The 21,905-nt window shown below is 48.2% G+C and overlaps 2 protein-coding genes, 1 non-coding gene and 1 pseudogene across 5 annotated transcripts; 2 read left to right on the plus strand and 2 right to left on the minus strand.

Moving 5' to 3' along the window:
- The first annotated feature begins 495 nt into the window (after nucleotides 1-495).
- Nucleotides 496-5,774, plus strand: LOC120663885 (annotated as a pseudogene).
- A 1,058-nt stretch (nucleotides 5,775-6,832) lies between these two features.
- LOC120663887 (WPP domain-interacting tail-anchored protein 1-like) lies at nucleotides 6,833-17,518 on the plus strand. 3 transcript variants are annotated; one of them, XM_039942828.1, is made up of 6 exons: nucleotides 6,848-7,036; nucleotides 7,142-7,180; nucleotides 7,318-7,830; nucleotides 7,899-9,019; nucleotides 10,657-10,821; nucleotides 16,924-17,518. In XM_039942828.1, exons 3-6 carry the CDS (start codon nucleotides 7,335-7,337, stop codon nucleotides 17,146-17,148), a joined length of 2,007 nt encoding a protein of 668 aa, XP_039798762.1. In that variant the 5' UTR covers nucleotides 6,848-7,036; nucleotides 7,142-7,180; nucleotides 7,318-7,334; the 3' UTR covers nucleotides 17,149-17,518. The 3 variants fall into 3 exon arrangements, with proteins under 3 accessions (XP_039798763.1, XP_039798761.1, XP_039798762.1); XM_039942829.1 differs by lacking the exon at nucleotides 7,142-7,180 and having other exon boundaries at nucleotides 6,833-7,036; nucleotides 10,657-10,728; nucleotides 16,924-17,507; XM_039942827.1 differs by lacking the exon at nucleotides 7,142-7,180 and having other exon boundaries at nucleotides 6,834-7,036.
- A 598-nt stretch (nucleotides 17,519-18,116) lies between these two features.
- TRNAQ-CUG lies at nucleotides 18,117-18,188 on the minus strand. The gene has a single exon. It is a non-coding gene; the product is annotated as a tRNA-Gln (tRNA).
- An 808-nt stretch (nucleotides 18,189-18,996) lies between these two features.
- Nucleotides 18,997-21,130, minus strand: LOC120667328 (lysine histidine transporter 2-like). The gene is made up of 5 exons (XM_039947431.1): nucleotides 20,788-21,130; nucleotides 19,792-20,678; nucleotides 19,558-19,649; nucleotides 19,404-19,472; nucleotides 18,997-19,284 (listed from the first exon to the last, which is right to left on the minus strand). The coding sequence occupies exons 1-5, from the start codon at nucleotides 20,988-20,990 to the stop codon at nucleotides 19,186-19,188; spliced, it is 1,350 nt and encodes a 449-aa protein (XP_039803365.1). The 5' UTR covers nucleotides 20,991-21,130; the 3' UTR covers nucleotides 18,997-19,185.
- Between the last annotated feature and the right edge of the window lie 775 nt (nucleotides 21,131-21,905).

Genomic DNA, 21,905 nt, shown 5'->3' on the forward strand with positions numbered 1-21,905 from the left:
TTCTTTGTCCTTTGGACCGTAGGGGCGGCCCTTCGGGCCTAGCTACGCCTATTTTCTCTTTGTCATCACTTGAACCTAAAAGCCTGAGAATGGTCATCTTAACAATCATATTAGTCCAAGTGTTGTGTGTGTCATCAATCGCCAAAACATTATATTGAAATATGGCATGAGAGGCCATTTTCGCTACACCTGAGTAGAAGGGTTCCCGAGGGGTTGGATTGGAGGTTTTGATTTAAGGATGCTATTGATTGAGATGCATGATTTATTTGCTCGTTAGCTTGAACTACAACTAGATGACGATAGGCCTAGTCATGTCTTTGGTTTTACTATGGTTACGCCTATGTTCATGGATGAGATCAACCTTTACACAATACTCATATCTATCAAAGGTTTACTCTATATGTGCAATTCATGCTTCATGTTAGGATAGATCCGTTAGATTAGATGGAAAACCTTAGATAGTTCTTTGTCGATTCACGGATTGATAAACCTTGGGGGAGTACTCTAAGGGAAAAGCTACCACGATCCGTGCGCTTGCGGTACATAAATTGGGGCGCTAAGGAGCGTCAACACGAACCGAGGAAAGCTGAATCTGATACCACTTGTAATACCCATTGCTATCGATCGATCCGACAGCGTGAGAATCAACAAGAGTAGAGCAAATTCGAGGGATAATTTGGGGTCGGGCGATGAACCCTGACACCCCGAGAACAAGTGTTCTTTCTTCTGAGTCAAGACATAAACCTCCCGGCGGCTGAGCCACCATTTTAATCCCTTCACAGGGTTACATGTCGCTGGACCCACTGGTCAGCCTCTCTGAGTACAAGTACGCGAACCCAAAGCACAAAACGTAAAGTACTCCTATACACTACTCCTGTCTTGACGCTGGGGCAGTCATGACAAATGGGTGAAAGAATATCGGTTAGGGATAGCAATGCAGGTTTGCAATCTATTATCACTCAAACAAAAGATAGCAAAAATAGAAGTCACTGCATGGAAAACCAATTTTCCCATAAGATCCGGATGTTCGAAATACTCTCCTACATGAAATCCGCGGCTGTAGCCTATAAAGAGGCCTTCTTTAGTTCGTGAAATTTTTTGAACTTTGATATTGTAACACTTTCGTTGTTATTTGACAATTAATATCTAGTTATTGACTAATTATATTTAAAAGATTCATCTCATCGTTTATAGTTAAATTGTATAATTATTTATTTTTTCAATTGCATTTAATGTTTCATATATTCGTCCGATGTGATGAGTGTTGTAGCAAAATTTTTGGAAACTAAATAAGATGTCATAACTGATGGTGGCTGGTGGGCATGCTCGAAAAAAAAATGGTGGCCGGTGGGCCACTACCGATGAGAGAAGGTGCTGTACATAACATACCCTTAAGGAAAAGGAAGGCTCAGCAAAGAGAATGTGTAGATCCAGTCGAGAGAGTCGCCATCCTCCCGAAACATCCAAGCTAATCATCATTGTCGCCCCGATCGCCTCATCGACTGTTCCTCGCTCTCCCGTTGACCCACCCTGCCCTTTCCATCTCGTGGCCTTTCTTTCGTGGCGACGACGACTCGCCGATCGGCGCCGCCCATCGCCAGTCTTCACCGAGCCCTTCGCCGACGACGAGCATCCACCAGGTACTCCCGCTCCTTCCAGTGGCGAAGCTAGCTCAAAAAATGATCTAGGGCGGAGTTCTACGATAAAATTTTTGCATGGACATAGTGACGCGCCGAAGCTTGCTGCCCGCCTGCAGGCGCCCGCGGCGGCGGCACAAGGGATTCGCTGGCGCGGTTGACGGGTGCTGAGGTGGGGTTGTAGCACGAATGGGCACGGAGCGCCAGAGCGAGATTGCAGGCGGGAGGTGGATGGTGAACTGCCGAAGTTGCCAGCGGCGTCTGGTGGCAAGAAGAACGGCGCTAGGCTGGGGAGCGAGGCTGAACCGCTTAAGAGGCCGCAACCCACTCAACCAGACGGTCCACGAGACCACGAAGTCCTCTCGCCCAATGCCCCAATGACCTAATACTCGCAACTCTTGACGGTAGAGGACCGTTGTCCTCATGTTTGGAGGGCGCCGCTGCACCGTCATAAGCCCCTGCCAGAGTTGAGAACGGGGGATATTGTCAGTACCCAAGAACCGGAGGAAGCATCTATTACTGTGGGTCGTCGCACCAGAAAACCTAGTGTCCGTTTTGACAGCAGCGAATGGGTTCACTAGATGTGCCTACGCGTACGTATCACGCTCAGCCTACATAAACGTAAGAGAGTCGCTGGTTAAATATTTAGTGTGGTCGATAAAAAAGTGTATCAAATAATTTGTATGAATTGTTACTCTTTTCTCAAGAGTAACATATCCTCCGAAAGATAATTCTATGTTCTCCTCTGTTCTTTTGTGTTTCTTCTCTGTTGTCAACAGATGCAGAATTGCTCTGAACATCTCCTATAGGGACCTAGGGCGGCCGCCCTGGCTCGCCCTAGTGGTGGCTCCGCCCTGGCTCCTTCCCCTTGTGCTATTGCTGTGCGAAACCGAGCACCCCGAAATTTAAGGTCTTTGTATTCGGATCTGGCCCATTTATTACCGGTGTACCCACTAGCTTCGTTATTTTGCAAAAGTTATCGGCCCCTGCGGGCCCGAGCATGCGCGACTTGTCTGTAATTCCTTGGATTTTTCCACATTTGTAGCTAGTAATTTTGCTTCTTAGTTTAGGCGCCTGCTAGTGTCATTTTACAGAATTTTCCGTAGCTAGGGATAAATTGATCAAACCATAACAAAAAGTAAGATTCAAGGGTTTTATCAAAGAATTCCTGTGCTGAGAACCAGGCATGTCGGACCTTAGGAAACCACGTTGTTTCTCATAGTTTGCTCACTTAGAACTGTTTCTTTTTTATATATATAAGGCCCATTAGACATGTAGTTTCGCAAAGTTTGATATATCATCTGTATTTTTAAAAAATTCAGCATTTATGCAATCCACTTGAAATGTACTATGGTTAATGTAGTCCATGTCTAGTCTTTCTTTATGAAATGAGCACCAGAATTGAACTATCGAATCCATTCTAATCTGGTCCCAAACATAAATTCAAATGAATTCTTGTGCAGCAGTGATTAAATCACTTTGATCACTGCTGTAACCATGATGTGAGATACTGAAACATTTACTGTGGTCATAACTTCCATTAATCCAGAAATGAACAGAGTTCTATTTATGCATGTTTAATCCTGAATAATTGAATATACGTGACGGAGTGAGCATATTGCTTGTTTAACCTTTAATTGGACCAATTCTAATTGGACTTAAATCAGTCTAAGAGGAATGAGGGAAGTTCAACCTGTCATTCAGATTAAGTTTGTGTGCAGTCTTTCTTTAAGATTTGAGTTCCAATTCTTTCTTTAAGTTGTTTTGCTCTGTTTTGACATAGGATAGATGGAATCAGTCTATAAGATTTGAACCTATGGCATTGGGCTTTGGAGACCCTTGTTCTATCGAACTGAACTAAGAGGGTGTCTGATGTGTCTGGTGTACATATAGTATCCACAAATTGAAGTTATACCACTTTATCATTTGTGTTGTAGGTGGTTGATAAAATGCATTCCTTGTGGAAAGGAAAAAGGAAGCGCATTCTTGCAGCAACTCTACTTTTGTTTTCAAATTGTTAGCTTAGCCAACCAATGCAGGAATTGTTATGATTTTATTGTTTCTTTTACCTAACTCATAGTGCTTTTGAGCAGGCAATGCACTGATGAAGACAGAGATTGAGGAGGTAAGCATTGGAGGGTTCTGGAATGAGGAAGGCAAAGCCCTCTGTGCTTCCGTTCTGGGCTTGGATGCTTTCACGTATCTGACAAAATGTGGTGGTGCCATATCTGAAGGTCTTGTTGCAGCATCTGTATTGGCAGATCTGCAAAGTAAACTTCATAACCTGGTTGAGGCTGATGGTCAGAGCCTTCGTTGGAAATATGCCATCTTCTGGCAGCTCGCACGCACAAAGTCTGGTGCTGTTGTTCTGGGCTGGGGTGATGGATCTTGCCGTGAACCCTATGACGGCAAGATCGTCTTTGCTACTTCTGTTGGTGCTGGTGATGCATCTTCAGTGACTAGACAGAGGGTTCGGAAGCGGGTGCTGCAGAGGTTGCACACAGCATTTGCTGGGGCTGATGAGGAGGATTATGCCCCTGGAATTGACCAGGTGACTGACACAGAGGCATTTTTTCTAGCATCTATGTATTTTTCATTTCCACGTCATGTTGGTGGTCCTGGGAAAGTGTTTGCAGCAGGCAGACCCCTTTGGATTCCAAACAATGACCTCAAAGTATCCCCAGGAAATTATTGTTACCGGGGATTCCTTGCAAATGCAGCAGGATTTAAGACTATTGTGCTAGTGCCGTTCAAAGCTGGTGTACTTGAGGTAGGCTCAATCCAGAACATATCCGAGTGCTGAAGCTCTGCAAACTATAAGGTCCTTGTTTCTTGGGACACACAGTACCAGCACAGCAAGTGAGAAGCATGAGGATAATATTTCTGTTCAAATATCGCCAGGTTCAACAAAGATTTTTGGGAAGGATTTGAGTATCAGCCAACCTTCAGCCATCAAAGCAGCTGACTCATCAAAGGTGGATGGAGGCTCAAGGGATGAACAGAAGAGCAGCAGTGGTGACAGCATGTTGCTACCCAATCTCCGGAAAGGTCTACAGAATTTTACATGGAGTCAAGCTCGAGGCCTAAATTCTCAACAGCAGAAGTTTGCCAATGGCATCTTAGTTGTGACAAGTGAGGCTGGACAGAGCGGCGATGGATCTGTTCCTGGCACCGGAGTAAGCTCATTTCAGCTTCAGAAGCCACAGCAGATCTTGACCCAACCACCACTTCAGCCCCGGGTACCAATGCAAATAGATTTTCGTGTAGGGTCCAGTTCCAAGTTTGGTGTTTTGATTTCACAAAAAGAGATGTTGGATGGGGGAAATGGTGATATTGACGGCCTTTTTAAGGACGAAAGGGAGGACCGGCAACCAAGGAAAAGGGAAAGAAAACCAACGAATGGGAGGGAGGAACAACCACTTAGCCATGTTGAGGCTGAGCGCCAAAGGAGGGAAAAGCTCAACAAGCGGTTCTGTGCTCTGAGAGCCATTGTGCCCAACATCACAAAAATGGATAAAGCATCCATTCTGGAAGATGCTGTAACGCATATAACTGATCTCAAGAAGAAGCTGGAGAAGATGGAAGCAGAGCGTGAGAAGCTCTTGGAGCTTGGTAAGGTAGACTCCAATGAGCAAACAACTATGCCCGAAGTAGATATCCAGGTGGTGCATGGTGAGATTCTTGTTCGAGTAGTGTCACAAATAGATAACCATCCAATAAAGAAGGTGCTCCAAGCATTTGAAGAGGCAGAAGTCAGAATAGGTGAATCAAAGGTCACAACCAACGATGGTACAGTTGTGCATTCCTTTGTTATTAAGTCCCCTAGCTCTGAACAGCATACACGAAACAAGTTGCTGGCCTCTATTTCTAATGCAACTAGATCGTTGTAGAATCAAATGACAACTTGATATGTTTATAGGTGGTATACCAACATAAAGAGCTCAGATCCTTACATAGAAAGAAGATTTTGCAAGTAAACTCACCATTGTAAAATGTGTAATTGTTTGTTCCTGTGATTCATCAATTGTTTGTCTTATGGGAGACTGATCAGAGTGCTACTGCTATTGAAATGCGGAAGGATGCTCTTATACTTTTTAAAGAGAATACATTTTGGCACTACTGACATTTATCGTTCAATTTGCACCAACTTGATCGTATGAACATATATTGTTTATTCCTTCAAAGAAACATATAATGTTTTATACCAAGACTGTTGATGTCAACGCTATCTAATGAAACGCCATGTTTTGACGTGTCATGTTGTCATGTACTTGAAACCACTCTATCCATTAATCGTTCCTCATCAGTCACTCATCCTCATCGGTCACTTGTCCTTGCCATCATTAGTGCTCCGTTCAGCTAGCTTGTCAGCTAACTAGTCAGCAGTGATTTTCTTTCACACCGAATCAGTATCAGCCACTAGGCAGTAGCCAGCAGTGATTTTCTTTCACACCAAATCAACATCAACCACCAGGTAGCAGTATTTTTCTCTGACAACAAATCAGCACCGGCTACCAACCGAAACAAGCTCTGAAACCTTACTATTCAAAGCAAAACCTGTCACCAACAGTAAGGATGCGCTTGTGACTAGTTCATCCTGCCGGTGAGATCTACCAGATGGCCGGTGCGGCAGCTTTCGCTTCAATTTTGGATCATGAAATCAAGCTTGACGCACTCGATTCTAGAAGTGCACTCCGCGAAAACATCTCTGACGTGCTCTAGATCATCCCAATAGCAACGACATGGAGCGAGAGGAGATTGAGCCGGAGCAATGGGAGAGAAAAATTGTTTTCTATAGCGACGTGCACCTCAAGGGAGTCTTGCTGAAGGTGCAGCTCCACAAACTTTTCGAACTTCGATTATGGATAACAAAAAATAATAAAGATTGATAATGTAAAAATAATATTAGTTGATTCACCATGAAATTAACTATCATAACATACAATACTTTTATTTAAAATTAATTATTTTTAGATATTATTTGTCAAAGATGAAATATTTAATTTTAATAAACAATTCTAGATGTAGCAATGTTTTAGAATGGAGGAAGTAATGTCTATTTGTGTAGAAGTATTTTATTGCTTAATGCTTTCTGTTTGACATTATTGTAGAAGTATATCCAAATGTTAGCCTAAGTTTTCAAAAAAAAATGTTGAGCCTAGCCACCCGACAAAAGAAAGAGAAAGAAATAAAATATCAAGCCTCCGTGAGCTACTCCTGGACGGGCTAGCTGCCTAGGCAAAGTACTGCCTCCTCTGCTTTTCCCCAACTATCCTCTGTCTCTCGATCCGATCTCACGTCCCGGTCCCTCCCGGCAGCAGCAGCGCTTGGTGCGCGGCGGCGACTGGGCGTGGTCTTCATCTGCGCTTCGCCGGTGAAGATCATCCACTGACCTCTAGGTACGCCGCCCTTCCCTTCCTGCTTTGCGGAACCCAGCATCCCAATTCGGACCTGACCCAATTGCTAGCATACATATGTATCTTACCCACTAACTTTGGTTTTAGGCAAAAATTAACGGCCCTACCAGATTAAGAATGCGAGGGGTAATATGTACACCCATGTCCTGTACTTGGCCAGCCCCAGAATTAGGGCTATGTTTTTTTTTCCTTATTTATAATTTTTTTTTAAAATTTATCATTTTGATTTGAGCAACACATCCTTCCTGTGTTTCCGTGTGCAGGAGGCACGGCGAGAATTATGGATACTGTGATCAACAGAGATGGTAGCGATTTCCATGGAGGCGCCCTGTCATATGGAGACGCAATGAACACTGGGGGAAGCAATGTAGAAATCCTCACTAGAGTCGAGCTTGATCTTGCATTTGCCTCTGAGAAATTACTGAACTTGGAGATGCTGGTCATGGAAATAGCTCGGCGAGCTACCGACTTTGAGCCTGCTACATTCGAAGACGAATCTGTTTCTTCCGAGACTGCAGAGAATGCTTTTGAATTGGATATCTTGTATGGTATTCTTGACGCAGAGGTCAAGGAGTTAACCGACTTGATTAGTTCGCTTCAAGCTGATATCAAAAGTATAGAGCATAAGGTTTTTGAGGAAGAGTCCGGAGGCAAGGTCAAAGCTAAACTGGATGCTGCTACGGTGACCTTGAAGCAGATGCAAGAGCTAATTGCTGATATTAGGAATGAGTCTGCAAAGTTTGAGAAAGCCATACAGTTTTTCCATGAAACAGAAGGTAAATACTCACTCCTCGATTGGTTGTACATGAATCAAATTTGTCCTTAGCTAACTGCATGTCTACAGGGGATGAAGGTGTTGGATGTGAAAATGGCCATATGTCATATCAAACTGGTATGCAGACAGAAGATCAACACAGAAATGTTTTGCATATGTTAGAACAATCCATAGCAAGTGAGCTAGATCTTGAAAAGAAGCTTTCTGATTCAAAATCTGTCATAGAAGATCTCAAGCTGAAGCTCCATCATCAGGAAAAGGAAATATATTTCCTGGAGGAATCAGCTGAAACAGTTTCAGGTAGAACATTCGAAGCAGAAAATGCTTCTGATTTACTTTTGGGAACTTCAAAGGAACTTGCGAATAGGCTTAATACCATGGAGTTCAATTTAAGTGCGCAAAAATGTAGGGAAGATGATCTAAAGTCAAAATTAGAACAAAGTTTGACAAAACTATCTTTTCTGGAAAATAGCCCTGATAAGATGGAACAAAAGATCAACAAAGTTGGAGCTGATTCAATTTCGCTGCAGGATAGGATCCAGGAATTAGAAAAACAGTTGAGCGAATCCAATTCCCAACTGCAATCTGCAATGGAATCAGCAAAAACAAGCCAGGAAGAGCAAAATGCATTGCACTCTGAGCTGAGCACATTGGAAAATACAATTAAGAATCTCAAAGATGATGTCTCTCGAGCCGAATGTAGAGCACATAATGCTGAAATAAGGTGTATGCAGCTAACTCAAGATAATATAGAGCTTAATGGGGAGCTAAGTACTCTTAAAAGCGAAAAGTCAGATAAAGTAAACCTTTTGGAGAAGAGACTTAAAGAGTCAAATACCCAATTAGAGCATGCAAATGCAGCAGTTGATGCCATTGTTGAACAGCAGGGTATGCTGAAATCAACGATGTCTGATATGGAACATATGATTGAAGATCTGAAGGGCAAAGTTTCAAAAGCTGAAACTAGAGCTGGGAGTGCTGAATCAAAGTGCACACTTTTGACAGACACAAATTTAGAACTTAGTGAAGAGCTAGCATTTCTAAGAGGTCGAGTAGAAAGTCTAGAGAACTTGCTACGTGAAGCTAACCTTGCAAAGGTGTCTACTGCCAAGGACATTGGTATCAGAACTAAAATCATTACTGATTTGGTCAGAAAACTGGCACTGGAAAGAGAACGGCTTCATCTTCAGGTATATATTCACACATGCATTTTCAGAAAAAAAAACTACAAGTATCATATTTATTGTTGCTTCTGTATATGCATCTATACATTGTGGTAATGTAGTTTCGAATCCATACTATGCGTACTTGATTCAGAAGAATTCTTGTATTGGAACATATGAGTTCTGTGTGCTGGACGCTATATGGATTTGTCTTATGGATTCCAAACTTAGAAGTTAGTAGGGTGGGTGCAGAAACCATATGGTCACTAGCAAGGCAAGAATTTTGTTTAGAACTGCATTTGGTAGGCTATCCCATATTTGGACAGACCTGTATGTATCTTTAGGAGCATTTGATTCTCTTTATTAGCAGATACCTACATGGGGTTATAAGATTATGGATTGCACTCATGCGACTTAGACATTGGTTATACATGCTGTCCAAGCTGCTGCTTATTTGGGTCGACAGCACATGATCCCCAAATTATCAATCTGATATCACTTTGTTAGCTTTGTGTTGGAGAATCTTGAGATTTAAAGCTGGTGCACTATTGTATACCTTATTTTCTGTGAATACTGAAGTATTGATAAATGCCTTGGTTCGTTCAATGGGTATTTTTCAACACAATTTTCTCAGTTTATGATTTATATTAGTTTACTTTGGTAAATACAGTGGTTAAGAAAGTTTCTCAAATACAGTTTAGGTGAGTGGAAAAAAAAAGGAGACCCTCACACAGAAACGAAAGTTACATAGACACGGCAGGAAAAGTAATGACACATGACCTAATACCTAAATGACTCGATCAAGGCAGCAAGGCCTTCAACCCTTCTGCTCCTGCAATGCACCATAGGCTAGCCTTGTCTAACATCTCAGCAGGGCAAGTTGCACACCTAGAGAGGGTCCATTAAAGAAACAGCTGTTAAGTGTTTTCAAATCCACCAAAATCCTAGGATCACTAGTGAATTGAAAACTTTCTCTCTCAGGTTTCTCCAGGGCCCTTTCTGCCTCTCCCTACCAGACTTTGAACGCATCATCTTGCTCAGCAAGAACTCCAAAAAAGTCCTGCTTTCTGCAGCCTCATGATTGTGTCAACCACACGTCTTGTGAACACGCAGCCAGCCAGAAGGAAAGTAATATTTTCTTCTTAATGGGCACTACTGGGGGCGTGGCAACCTGAGACATGCCAATCTATCTGCCTTCAGAACCTATTATGGATGGCAAGCCATATGAAAATTTGGAAAAGTCACCAGATGCCAACTTTGTGGATGGCGACCCATGACTTCCCTATGCGCTTCCAGGGCTCAAACTTCACATTTCCGACAAAGAACATCTTATATGCCAGCTTTGTGGAAAAGTCACCAGATGCTTCAGCTAAAATAATGTGGGAATTATATTCTACCTAGTGTCTTAAATATTAGGCAACAAGTTTTGTTCAAGTGGTTGATTTGGCAAGTTATCTTTTTATCAATAGCTTGCCAGTTCTCTATATGATATAGTTTGTTATGATACTATACAGCCCATATGCCAATAATGTTTCTTAGTCATATCCATTTGAAACAGATTTTGTGATCTCAAATATGTGTTTTGAAACTTTTTTGCATGATTATGGAAGTCTTATAGTATAGTTGGGTTAATATGCTATTTTCTCCCTTCCTAATGGTTGCAGATTGCTACGTTAACAAAGAAGAACAAGATATTGGCCCAGAAGTACAAAGAGCGTATTAATGTTAGCACACAAGTGAGTAAAAAGGCTACTGCCAAACAAACTGAACTTCAGTCCACTGAAAAAGCTGAGGAAATATTTCCAGATTCATCATCATCACAAACTGAGGTGACTTATTGTTATGTCTCGTATCTTGTTCTGAGTAGAGCACAAATGAAGATAAAACTGTTGTAACTAAAATTCATGGGATTGGCAAGTTACTATTGATTTGGTATGGCTTGGGATTGGCTTGAGTTCGAGTACGGGTGTACGGCTGAAGCAGAGTTGGGATTTGGCTGTCTAGGTTATGCTTCCTTAGTACTTGTTCTAGGTGAAGTCACACTGTTATTTACAGAATGCAGGCAGTTCAATTTCTTTATACTCTTAACAGCTGAAGTATTGGTTTAAATCTATATTTACTGCATGCATCAAATGTTCTTTAACATTTACTCTGGCAACCAAACATGGAGATTTGCAAGTTTTTCTTTTTCTGTCTTATTGAAAGAGAGAGGATATGAGAGAATAATGGCTTGTATTCCTCCAAACCCTAGAAGGGTGGGATATATAGTTCCTATACATGAGCCTCTAGATGGGCCTCTATACATGGGCTCAATATACTCCAACACCCCCCCGCAGTCTGAACTACCGGCGCAGCGGTGTTCAAGACTGGACAACAAGAAAGCTAACACCCCCCGCAGTCTGAACTACCGACACAACGGTGTTCAAGACTGGACAAGAAGAAAGTACAAGGGCAAATACCCCCCGCAGCCACAACTAGCCACCGGCTACGTTGAGGCTAGATCGAAACTCCGAGAAGATCGAGGAGGGCAGCCTCTTGGTGAAGATGTCAGCAAACTGGGAGGTAGTAGGGACATGGAGTACCCGAACATCGCCGATTGCGACTCTGTCGCGCACGAAGTGTAGGTCGATCTCCACGTGCTTCGTCCGCTGATGCTGGACGGGGTTAGTGGAGAGATACACGGCGCTGACGTTGTCGCAGTAGACGAGCGTGCTCTTGGCGAGCGGGCTGTGGAGCTCCGTCAAGAGCTGTCGTAGCTAGGACGCCTCCGCCACGCTGTTAGCGACAGCCCGGTACTCCGCCTCGGCACTAGAGCGGGAGACAACCGGCTGCCGCTTGGACGACCAGGAGACCAGGTTGCCACCCAAGAAGACGGCGTAGCCGGAAGTGGAGCGACGAGTGTCCGGGCAGCCAGCCCAGTCAGCGTCGGTGTAGACCACCCTCTCAGCAGAGGACGAGCGGTGAAGCACCAGGCCGAGGTCCACAGTGCCACGGACGTACCGGAGGAGACGCTTCAGCGCAGCAAGGTGTGACTCCCGGGGATCATGCATATGGAGACAGACCTGCTGAACAGCGTAGGTGAGGTCCGGCCTGGTGAAGGTGAGGCACTGCAAAACGCCGGACAGACTCCGGTAGGCAGTAGGATCAACCACTGGATCACCCAGATCAGCAGACAGCTTCGCCTGAGTGTCGACAGGAGTGGAGCAGGGCTTGCAATCAGTCATCCCAGCCCGCTCCAGAATATCAAGTGCGTACTGCCGCTGGTGAAGGAGAAGGCCAGACGGGCGAGGCTCAACAGTGACGCCCAAGAAGTGGTGGAGCTGACCCAGATCCTTCATAGCAAACTCTTGCTGCAGAGAGGAAATGACACTCTGAAGCAATCGCTGACTGGAGGCGGTGAGCACAATATCATCGACATAGAGCAGCAGATATGCAGTCTCATCCCCACGGTGGTAGATGAAGAGAGATGTGTCAGACTTGGCCTCGGTGAACCCCAATGTCAGCAAGAACGTGGCGAACCGAGAGTACCAAGCCCGAGGAGCCTGCTTCAGACCATAGAGAAACTTGTTGAGCTGGCAGACCATATCCGGACGACTCGAGTCCACAAATCCCGCTGGCTGAGAGCAGTAGACAGGCTCTGACAGAGTGCCGTGAAGAAACGCATTCTTCACGTCCAGCTGGTGCACAGGCCAGGAGCGCGAGAGCGCAAGTGAGAGGACCGTGCGCACCGTAGCGGTCTTCACGACTGGACTGAAGGTCTCGTCATAGTCCACACCAGGCCGCTGTGTGAACCCCCGAAGAACCCAGCGAGCCTTGTAGCGCTCCAGAGTGCCATCAGCCCAACTCTTATGCATCCAGATCCACTTGCCAGTCACCACATTGCAACCAGACGGACGCGGCACGAGGTCCCACGTCTGGTTGGCAAGAAGAGCCGCGTACTCCTCTTCCATCACGCGATGCCAGTGAGGATCCGCCAAGGCGTCGCGGACAGAGGAGGGTACCGGAGAGACACGCGGCTCTCCCTCGGTGGCGGAGAGAGTCGTGGCCTGAGACGCCATCCGCCGAGTCACTATGGGATGGATATGCTGAGGATCCCGATGGATGACTGGCGGGTGGTACACCTGCGGCTCGGCTCGAGAGGGAGCTGGCGGAGTCGGCGGCGGCGACGGCTCCGGTGTAGGCGTCGCAAGAGCCTCCGGAGCAGGAGGCGGCGCCGGTGTCGGCGCCGAACGACGCCGGTACACTTGTACCGGCTCAGCGTACCGCTGCGGCGCCGGTGTCGGCGCCGAACAACGCCGGTACACCTGCAACGGCTGGGCGTACCGCGCAGGTGCAGGGGGAGGCACCGGGGCCGCGCGTGGCACAGCAAGAGACACCGGGTCCGCGCGCGTCACGACCGGAGGTCCAGGGGCCGCGCGTGGCGCAGCAGGGATCACCGGAAGCGGTGCCGGTGTGCCGGGAAAACCTGCAGGGAAAGGAAAGACGGGTAAAGGTGGCTGAACCACCGGGTCAGTCGGAAAGAGGGACTCCATCTCGGGGTCAGGAGAAGGTGTGGAGGTGGAGCAGGGGAAATCCGACTCGTCAAAGACGACGTGTCGGGAGATCAGGACGCGGCGAGAAGTGAGGTCAAAGCATCGATACCCCTTGTGGTCAGGGGAGTAACCAAGGAACACACACCGAGTCGAGCGGGGCGCCAGTTTGTGAGGAGCAGTGGCGGAGGTGTTAGGGTAACACGCACACCCGAAGACCCGAAGGAGGTCGTAGCGAGGAGGGGTACCGAAAAGGGCGTGGTGTGGAGTGGGAGCAGGAGAAGTAGTGGATGGAAGGCGGTTAAGCAAGTAGGTGGCGGTGTGGAGGCTCTCCGCCCAGAAGTGCGGGGGCAGAGAGGCCTGGATTAGAAGGGTGCGCACGACGTCGTTCGTCGTGCGAATCATCCGCTCAGCCTTGCCGTTCTGAGGAAAGGTATACGGACAAGACATACGCAGCTGGACACCCCGAGAGAGGAAGAAGGAACGGGACGTGGAGTTATCGAACTCACGCCCGTTGTCACACTGAACGGCCTTAATGGTGAGGCCGAACTGAGTGGACACCCAGGCAAAGAAGTGGAGGAGGGTGGGGAAGGTCTCAGACTTGGCGCGCAAGGGAAAAGTCCAAGAGTAGTGTGAGAAATCATCGACCACCACCTGATAGTATTTGTAGCCAGAAAGGCTGAGAACAGGAGAGGTCCACAGGTCACAGTGAACAAGATCAAAGGCATGCGCAGCATGCGAAGAAGAAGAAGAAAAGGGAAGTCGAACATGACGACCAAGCTGGCACGCATGGCAGAGGTGCTCAGCAGGAGCCGTGGTGCAAAGAACATCTATACTACGACTGAGCTGAGCCAGAATGTCGCGACCGGGGTCACCAAGACGGCGGTGCCAGGTAGTGGAAGACGGCGTCGCGGCAAAAGCGGCAAATGAAGAAAAAGGCAAAAGTGGTGCAGCGGAAGAAGGAAGGCGAAGGGTGTAAAGGGGCCCCGTGCTGTCACGCCGGAGTAGCGGACGCCGGGAGGCCGAATCCTTTGCAGTGAGGCCAGAAGAATCAAACTCGATGGAATAAGAATTGTCAGCTATAAACTAACGAATGGAAAGAAGGTTATGAACCATCTGAGGAGCAACAAGGACATTGTGAAGAAGAAAAGAACCAGGAACAGAACCCACGGCGGTGACAGAAAGTCAAGACCCGTCACCAACCATGATGGAAGAAGGACAAGAGGGGTGTGGGGGTCGGACAGAAGAGAGGATACCGGCATCTGAGGTGGTGTGGAAGGAGGCACTCGAGTCGGCGATCCACTCGGTGCTGACCGGCGGCGTCCGCCCCATGGCGCTGAAGGACTGCGCCAGTGCGGCCTGGTCCCACCCCCCAGGCCAGGTCGGCTGCTGGCTGGGTGGAGCGGGCGGGGTCCAGGACGGCGCGAACAGGGGAGCAGTAGCGGCAAGCATGGCCGCCAGCTGGGGCTGAGGACGAGCCCCCCCCCCCCCCGACCCTGAAACGGCCACATCGGGATGCGCCCTGGCCATGAGGCGCTGAAGGATGGCCAGGACGTACCTCCAGGAGCAGGAGTGGGAGCCGGAGTCGGGTCCGGAGTGCCCCGAGCACCACCACCACGTCCCCTCCGCCGACGACGCCCTCGGTCTGGCCGGTGAGAGGAGCACCAAGGAGGGGGTAGGACGGGTCGATCCGGGGTCTAGATTCAGAGGGCAGAGCTTGGTGGGAGGACGAAACGCCGTGCTCGGTGAAGGGGACGACGGGCGGGACGGCGACCCGACGAGTGAGAGCGTCGGCCGCGGAATGCTCGCGCTCCCAAGCGAGGGCAGCCGCGCGGGCCCGCTCCTGAGCCGCCGAAGCCTCGGACTTGGCGGCGAGGAGGGCCGCGGCGAGAGCGTCGTCGGCCGTAGCAGCTCCGGCGGCGATCGGCTGCCCGCGGAAGGCTGCGGCGGCGAACGGCGCGTCCGCGGGGGCATACCGAACGCAGGCATGTGCGCCGCGGGCGCGGGCACGGGTGCCATGGGCGCGTGCAGGAGAGCGGGCGCGGGCATCGCGGGCAGAGGCACCGCGGGCGCAGCCACGAGCGTCCGTGCGACCTGCGCGGCGGGCGTGACGGCAGCCTGCGCGGCGTGCGTCCACGCGAGCTTGGCCTCGACGAGCTTGGTCTCGAGGTCCCGCAGGGCAGCCCAGGCCGCGGGATCCGGCGGCGGCGCGGCCCAGGGAGCATGCTGCGGGGTCCCAGGCGGCGGCGCGGCGCGCGGGCCCTGCCACACGCGCGTCGGCGGCGCCGGCACAGCAGCAGCCGCCTGCGCAGCCAACGACCACAGAGCAGAGGAAGAGGGGGCGGCGGCCGGCGACCACACGCCCAGCGCAGCGGATCTGGGCGCGCCAGAGGAGGTGGCAGCCGGTGACCACGCGCCAGAGGAGGCCCCGGCGACGCCGCGCAAGGCGCTGGCGCAGCAGGGCAGCGGCCAGCAGCAGGTAGAGGAGGGAAAGAGGAGAGGGGAAGGGCCGGCGGCCGGCCGGCCATGGGGCCAGCGGCGGCGGCGGGAAAAGGAAAAGCAGCAGCAAAGGGAGGAAGAGAAGGAGGCGCCGGTGGCCAGCCAGCCATGGCGGCGGCGGCGACTAGAGGGAGGCTGATACCATGAAAGAGAGAGGATATGAGAGAATAATAGCTTTTATTCCTCCAAACCCTAGAAGGGTGGGATATATAGTTTCTATACATGGGCCTCTATACATGGGCTCAATATACTCCAACACTTATATCTGTTCCGATATGCATATAATTGTAGTAGTTCAAAAACACTTCCTTTTTCCCTTTTGAGACATATGCCATTGCTTCCAGAGTGCTTAGTCGTTTGTCATGTCCTTCAGATGAAATCAGATGTATTTGAAATGCGTTGTGTTTGTATTCTTCCTACCATTAGTACCTTGCACTATATTATACATGCATTTAGTCCGTTCGGCCAGGGGCGGATTTAAGAGGGGGGGTGTCTAGCCTCCCTACTACCCAAAAGCTCCATTAAATTCAAAGGAGAAAAAAAGAGAAAAAAGATGAAGAAAAAGAGAAGAAATGAGTGGTGATGAGGAGAAGGAAGAATCAAGCCCCCCCTCCCCCTAACTTTTTGAACTCTGCGTTCGACTGCTCTACCAGCTGGCTGGGCTGCAGGCATCCATGCAGCCAAACGGCAGCCCAGACTGCTGGTAGGGCAGCCGAACAGAATCTTAGGAAATAGTCACGTGTATTGTTTGTGTAAATGTAGCTTTGACTTGCTAACACATGTGCATTTTGGATCCCTTATGCCACTTCTTGCATTGTAGCTTTTTGCATTTGGTTGGACTAGAGAGTTGTCTGGAGTCTTTGCACATGTCAAGAATATAACTTGTTTCCATGTTGTATCTAGGCTGACAAACCAGCAGATCTTCTCTACAAGGATGAAGTTAAGGCGCACACTCCAGCAGAGGATGCCTCCACTTCGGAGGATGACTCCTCATTGGATGACACTCATGAGACAGTGCGAACCATAGAGCCATCACTACTGAACCGGAAATATGTTTTTGTGTCATTTCTAGTCTTGTTGGCTGCTGCTGTTGTATTCTTGCTCCACAAAGATGGCAGCCCAGCATGATCGTCTGGTTTTGTGCTGACAGAACCTGTAGTGCGAAATAAATTGTTAGCTCCTTGATGTACAATTGTTTACATGTCATCCTTGCTCCCTTTTCGTTGTAGTTTGTGTCCGTTGAATGTGCAATTTTGTTTGTTGTATATGTAGAATTGTGCTGGTGCCTTTCATTTTTACTGCTGTGGAGAAAAAATGTCAGTGACGAGGTATGCTTTGTAACTTACTGGCCTGGAATTTACTCCTTGCCTAACAGAGAATCTATTAGTCATTCTGCTACTACTGAGTAATAACTGCTGGTAGCCTGGTGCTACCGGAATGTAAACACTGGATCTAAATTGTTTGATTATCTTCCGTGGGAACTAATATTGTTCCGTTGTCCAAAACATTTTCATCGTGCTGCATCTTCTATTTTCAGTGTAGTCTTAGTCTGTACAAAACCTTCTAATTTCAGTTTAGCCGTGAGTGGTGACTGGTGAGTCTGTACAATTTTTTTTTCCTGGATATGCTCGCTGGACGCTAGTCCCCGTTTTCTCAGACAAGATAAATGCTGTTGGCAAATGTGATCATGGAAATAAAGCTCTCAGGCTAGGGAATTGAGCTCTGTTCTAGTAGTCATGAGCCAGAAAAGGCATAAGAATTTTGAATACGTGTTCACGTGACAGCTCTTGAATAGTTGATTCTGGAAATAAAAATACAGTCCCACATAACTTGTTGGGGAAAAAAAACTCAAAAAGTCTTGTGTTGGTCTTCGAAAGGTGTACACTCTGTTATGAATTTACTCTGCCCGGCGAACTAGCAATATGTTAAACTGAGGTGGTCCGTTTTCAAAGCTGCTGGCGACTCTGATTTGAATTTCTTACAAACACTGCCAGCTCGCTGGAATTAAAAGGAAAATTAAAGCCTTAGCCCTTAGCATGGCTATTCGCATTCCGTATGACTAGGAAAAATAAAGAAGAAAAAGGAGTAAAAAATAAAGGTTCCACCGAGATTTGAACTCGGGTTACTGGATTCAGAGTCCAATGTCCTAACCGCTAGACCATGGAACCATTTTGTTCACTTCTTAATTAAAAATTTTATATTAACTATTCGATAAGCAAGTTCGCCCCTATCGAATTAGCAGCAGGATCCGGAAGGCTAACCCTGGATTTCTTTGTTTGGATCAGCTGCAGGATAGTGCAGGAATTCTAACAGCACACCGTTGCAATAATCGTTGCTTTCGCATCCGCCCGTGGTCAATCCAACGGCCGTACGTTTTTGTTGAGGCCTTATTGCCACAATAATTGAATCAAGCAAGGAATAGAGGTTCTTCTCACCCCTGCACCACCTAACTAGAAATGGATGTACAAGACATGTATTGGCTCAGTAGGTGACTGATGCTGAGACTTGCCCCTTAATTATTAGATGGATTTAGGTTCAGATCAGTTCGTCTGAGCAGATAAAGGAGGAAAAAACAGTTCAGTGATCCGAAGTTAGTGGTAATATATGGTGCTAGTTACCGTCCTACTAAGTCCTAAGCATGTAAAGATAATAAGGTGAAGACAGCTTTGTTTCTTGCAATTTCAGATGTTAGCTAGGGCGCATGAATGACAAAGAAATGATGGAAAGTGATAGGAACAAGAAACGTCAGAAAAGGAGTCAGTCACATGTTTTTGCTTGAGCACCATGCGTTGCAGCTTAACATATCTGTACACAAGGAAGTCGATGAAGAACCTACTCCAATCCTATATGTGTGTGTACCATATTTTTTCTTATCCCCTTCCAATCTCCCATCAAATCACTAAATGAAAGAGGTTAATTACTTAATTTCAAAAGAAACAAATCCACAACGTAATCGAGCTTCAACAAAATAGAATATTTCCATGATGATAATTTGGATATAATAATAACTCTGTTTCAGATACATAGATGGTGGTGCCATATACATAGCGATATGATGATAAAAGAAAATGAAAACGAGACAAAGAAAGAAATAGCCTGCCCTCATAAAGAGCAGTTTTTTTTTCTCATCTCGTCTCTTTAGATATCATCCTGGATGCTTAAGAGTTAAGAGTAGAGCTTGAAGCTCTTGGCGTCAAGGATGATCTGGCGCAGGCCTCCGATGGGGGAGATGAGCGTCAGCACCACTCCTATCACGATGCAGATCTGATAGATCAAACAAAAACACAGCGATCCAGAACAGTAAGAACATGAGCAGATCTACGACTCGAATTTCATAGCTTCAATTAATCAGTCAGATAAATATCGATTGAAACTAAACTTACAATGTTGATGGTCCATGAGAGGCCGTACTTCTTGGGCTTGCGCAGCATGAGCCAGATGATGCAAGGGATCTGCACATGCAACCAGATCGATCAGTAAACCATATATTCAGGGGATCGGAAGACTGAATGAAATGAAGCTCGGGGTCGGTCCTACGTAGTATGTCGTGGGAGCAAATCCGAAGCCGCCGAAGAAGCCGAGAAGGCCGTCGAAGAAGGGGAAGGTCATGCCGACGAACATCGTCGCCGCTGCATACACACACAGTTTGATCACGATCAAGTAGTTGTATGATCGAAATTTGTCAGTGAAATCAGGTGGTGTTTGTTGCTCGAAAAATCAATGTCAATCAGGTGGTGTTTGTTCGAGAAGAGAATCAAGAACGCGACTCACCGACATAGGCGGAGCGGGCGATCAATCGCAGCCGCACCCCCGGGGTGAACTTGTGCTTCTTGACGAGCAAGGTCTCGATCATGTCGAACACCGGCATGGCGTAGACCTGGTAGCTGCCGACGACGTGGACGACGACCATGAGGTTGGCGGCGGCGATGAGCCACCGCGGCCTCTCGAGGGAGATGAGCACGTTGGGCTCCACCGAGCTGCCGAAGGCGTAGTACCCGCCGAAGGCGACGCAGAAGTAGCAGAGCGCGACGATGGCGTAGGCCACCACGACGCCGCGCCACATGGGCCGCTTGGACGGCGTCTCCGGCGTCGACGGGATGGTGGCCTGGATCTCCAGCACCACGTTGTGGCCCGCGTACGCGAACGCCACGGCGCCCAGCGCGTTGAGCACGCCGAACACCTTGCCCGCCGTGGTGGGCGCCCTGAGCGCGTAGTCGGCGCCGGCGCCGGCGCCCTTGGCCGCGGAGGCGAAGAAGGCGATCATGGAGTAGGTGAGCGACATGACGGCCGCAGCGGCGGAGACGGCGGAGATGGAGTTGAAGTTGGGGAACTGGGAGAGCGGGAAGTGGACGGAGCCGAAGATGATGATCCAGAAGGTGAGGCGGATGTCCCTGCAGCGGCCCTGGCAGACGAGGTCGTGGAACTTGCGGAGGCACTGCCCGCCGGTGACCATGTACACGATGTCGGTGCCGACCTCGACGATGAGCTGCTGCGGCACGATGATCCAGAGCCCCAGCCGCTTGCCGAACGCGTGCTGCCCGAGCTCGTGGTACCGGTCGAAGCGCTTGCCGGGAACCATCTCGTGCATCTCCACCATCTGCCACAGGGTGTAGAGGGTGATCACGAACGACATCACGATTACCACCGTGCCGAGGCCCCTGCATATATCATCAACCAGACAGCGTTTCTCATCAGCAATGGCGGCGAACATCAGCAGATCGAAGAAGAAATTAAAATTGAAGGCGTCATCATCAGGGATAGGGTTACCATCCGAGCTGCGACATGGCGAACGGGAGGCCGAGCACGCCGGCACCGACCATGGCAGTGACGTTGTGGAAGGCCGAGTAGTACCACTTGGCCGTGCGCGACGACGTGATGGGCAGCCAGTCGTCGAGGTTCTTGAGCTTCTCCTCCTGCCTGCTCTCCTTGGCCGCGGTCTCCATCACGTCCGGCGGCGACGGCGTCCCCATCTCCGTTTCCGCCTTCTTCTTCGCCGGGAGGAGGCCGGGTCGCGTCGCGGCCGCGCGGCGGCGCCGGTGCGCGCGTCGACGATGACGATCGCCGTGCTGGACTCGGCGCGTGCCGCTGCTCGATCGATCGGTGCGAAGAACGCGGCACGGCTCTTGACTGATCTAGTTTGGAATGCAGGTGGCCGCCGCGCGGTTTTATGGGGGGATCCGGCGCGAGGTCAGTTCTCGGTCTCGTCAAAGATTCCGGAGATTCCGCTACCTCAATTTCAATTCCAGAAAGTCATCCCTCAAAACAAAACAAAAAAGGAAGAAAATAAAATAAGAGAAATTAATGTCAGCAGATTCCGGCCAGCCCAGCCCACTACTGTAGTAATTATTATGGTAAATTACACTGCTTAATAAGATGCTAAAATACACCGTGAAAGATGAGCTGGTAAGTAGGTATGCTGAAATTCACGCAATGTTCATTGTTTCTTCTGGCTAAAAGACTTCATTAATCATGATACCGTATCTTCAGGCTGGATGTGTTTGGAGCTGGATGTGTTCAGCACGAAAAATTCCGAGTAAAGCTGGAAAACCTGGAGCAGGCAGTCCAAACAGGCTCCAAGGCCATCCCCAATTCTCCACTTAGAATGATTTTCATAGCATTGATTATACGGCCACCTACTCCCTCCGTTCCGCAAAAACTGTTTGTTTAGTCTTCAAATTTTGTCCCACAAAGATTATTCATTTAGATTGTAGTACATCTAATTAAAAGCAATATCAAATACCAAGAAAAAATTGCATTGAGAATGACATAAAACCAATCAAATGTTTACTTTCTAATTCCAATGCATTTGTATTTATTGAGAATCTAGGGAATCAAATAAACATCACGGTCTTCATTACAAGTGTTATAGTTATGAGTTAAATACA

The sequence above is a fragment of the Panicum virgatum genome, chromosome 3N (assembly GCF_016808335.1).
Source record: "Panicum virgatum strain AP13 chromosome 3N, P.virgatum_v5, whole genome shotgun sequence".
NCBI lineage: Eukaryota > Viridiplantae > Streptophyta > Magnoliopsida > Poales > Poaceae > Panicum > Panicum virgatum.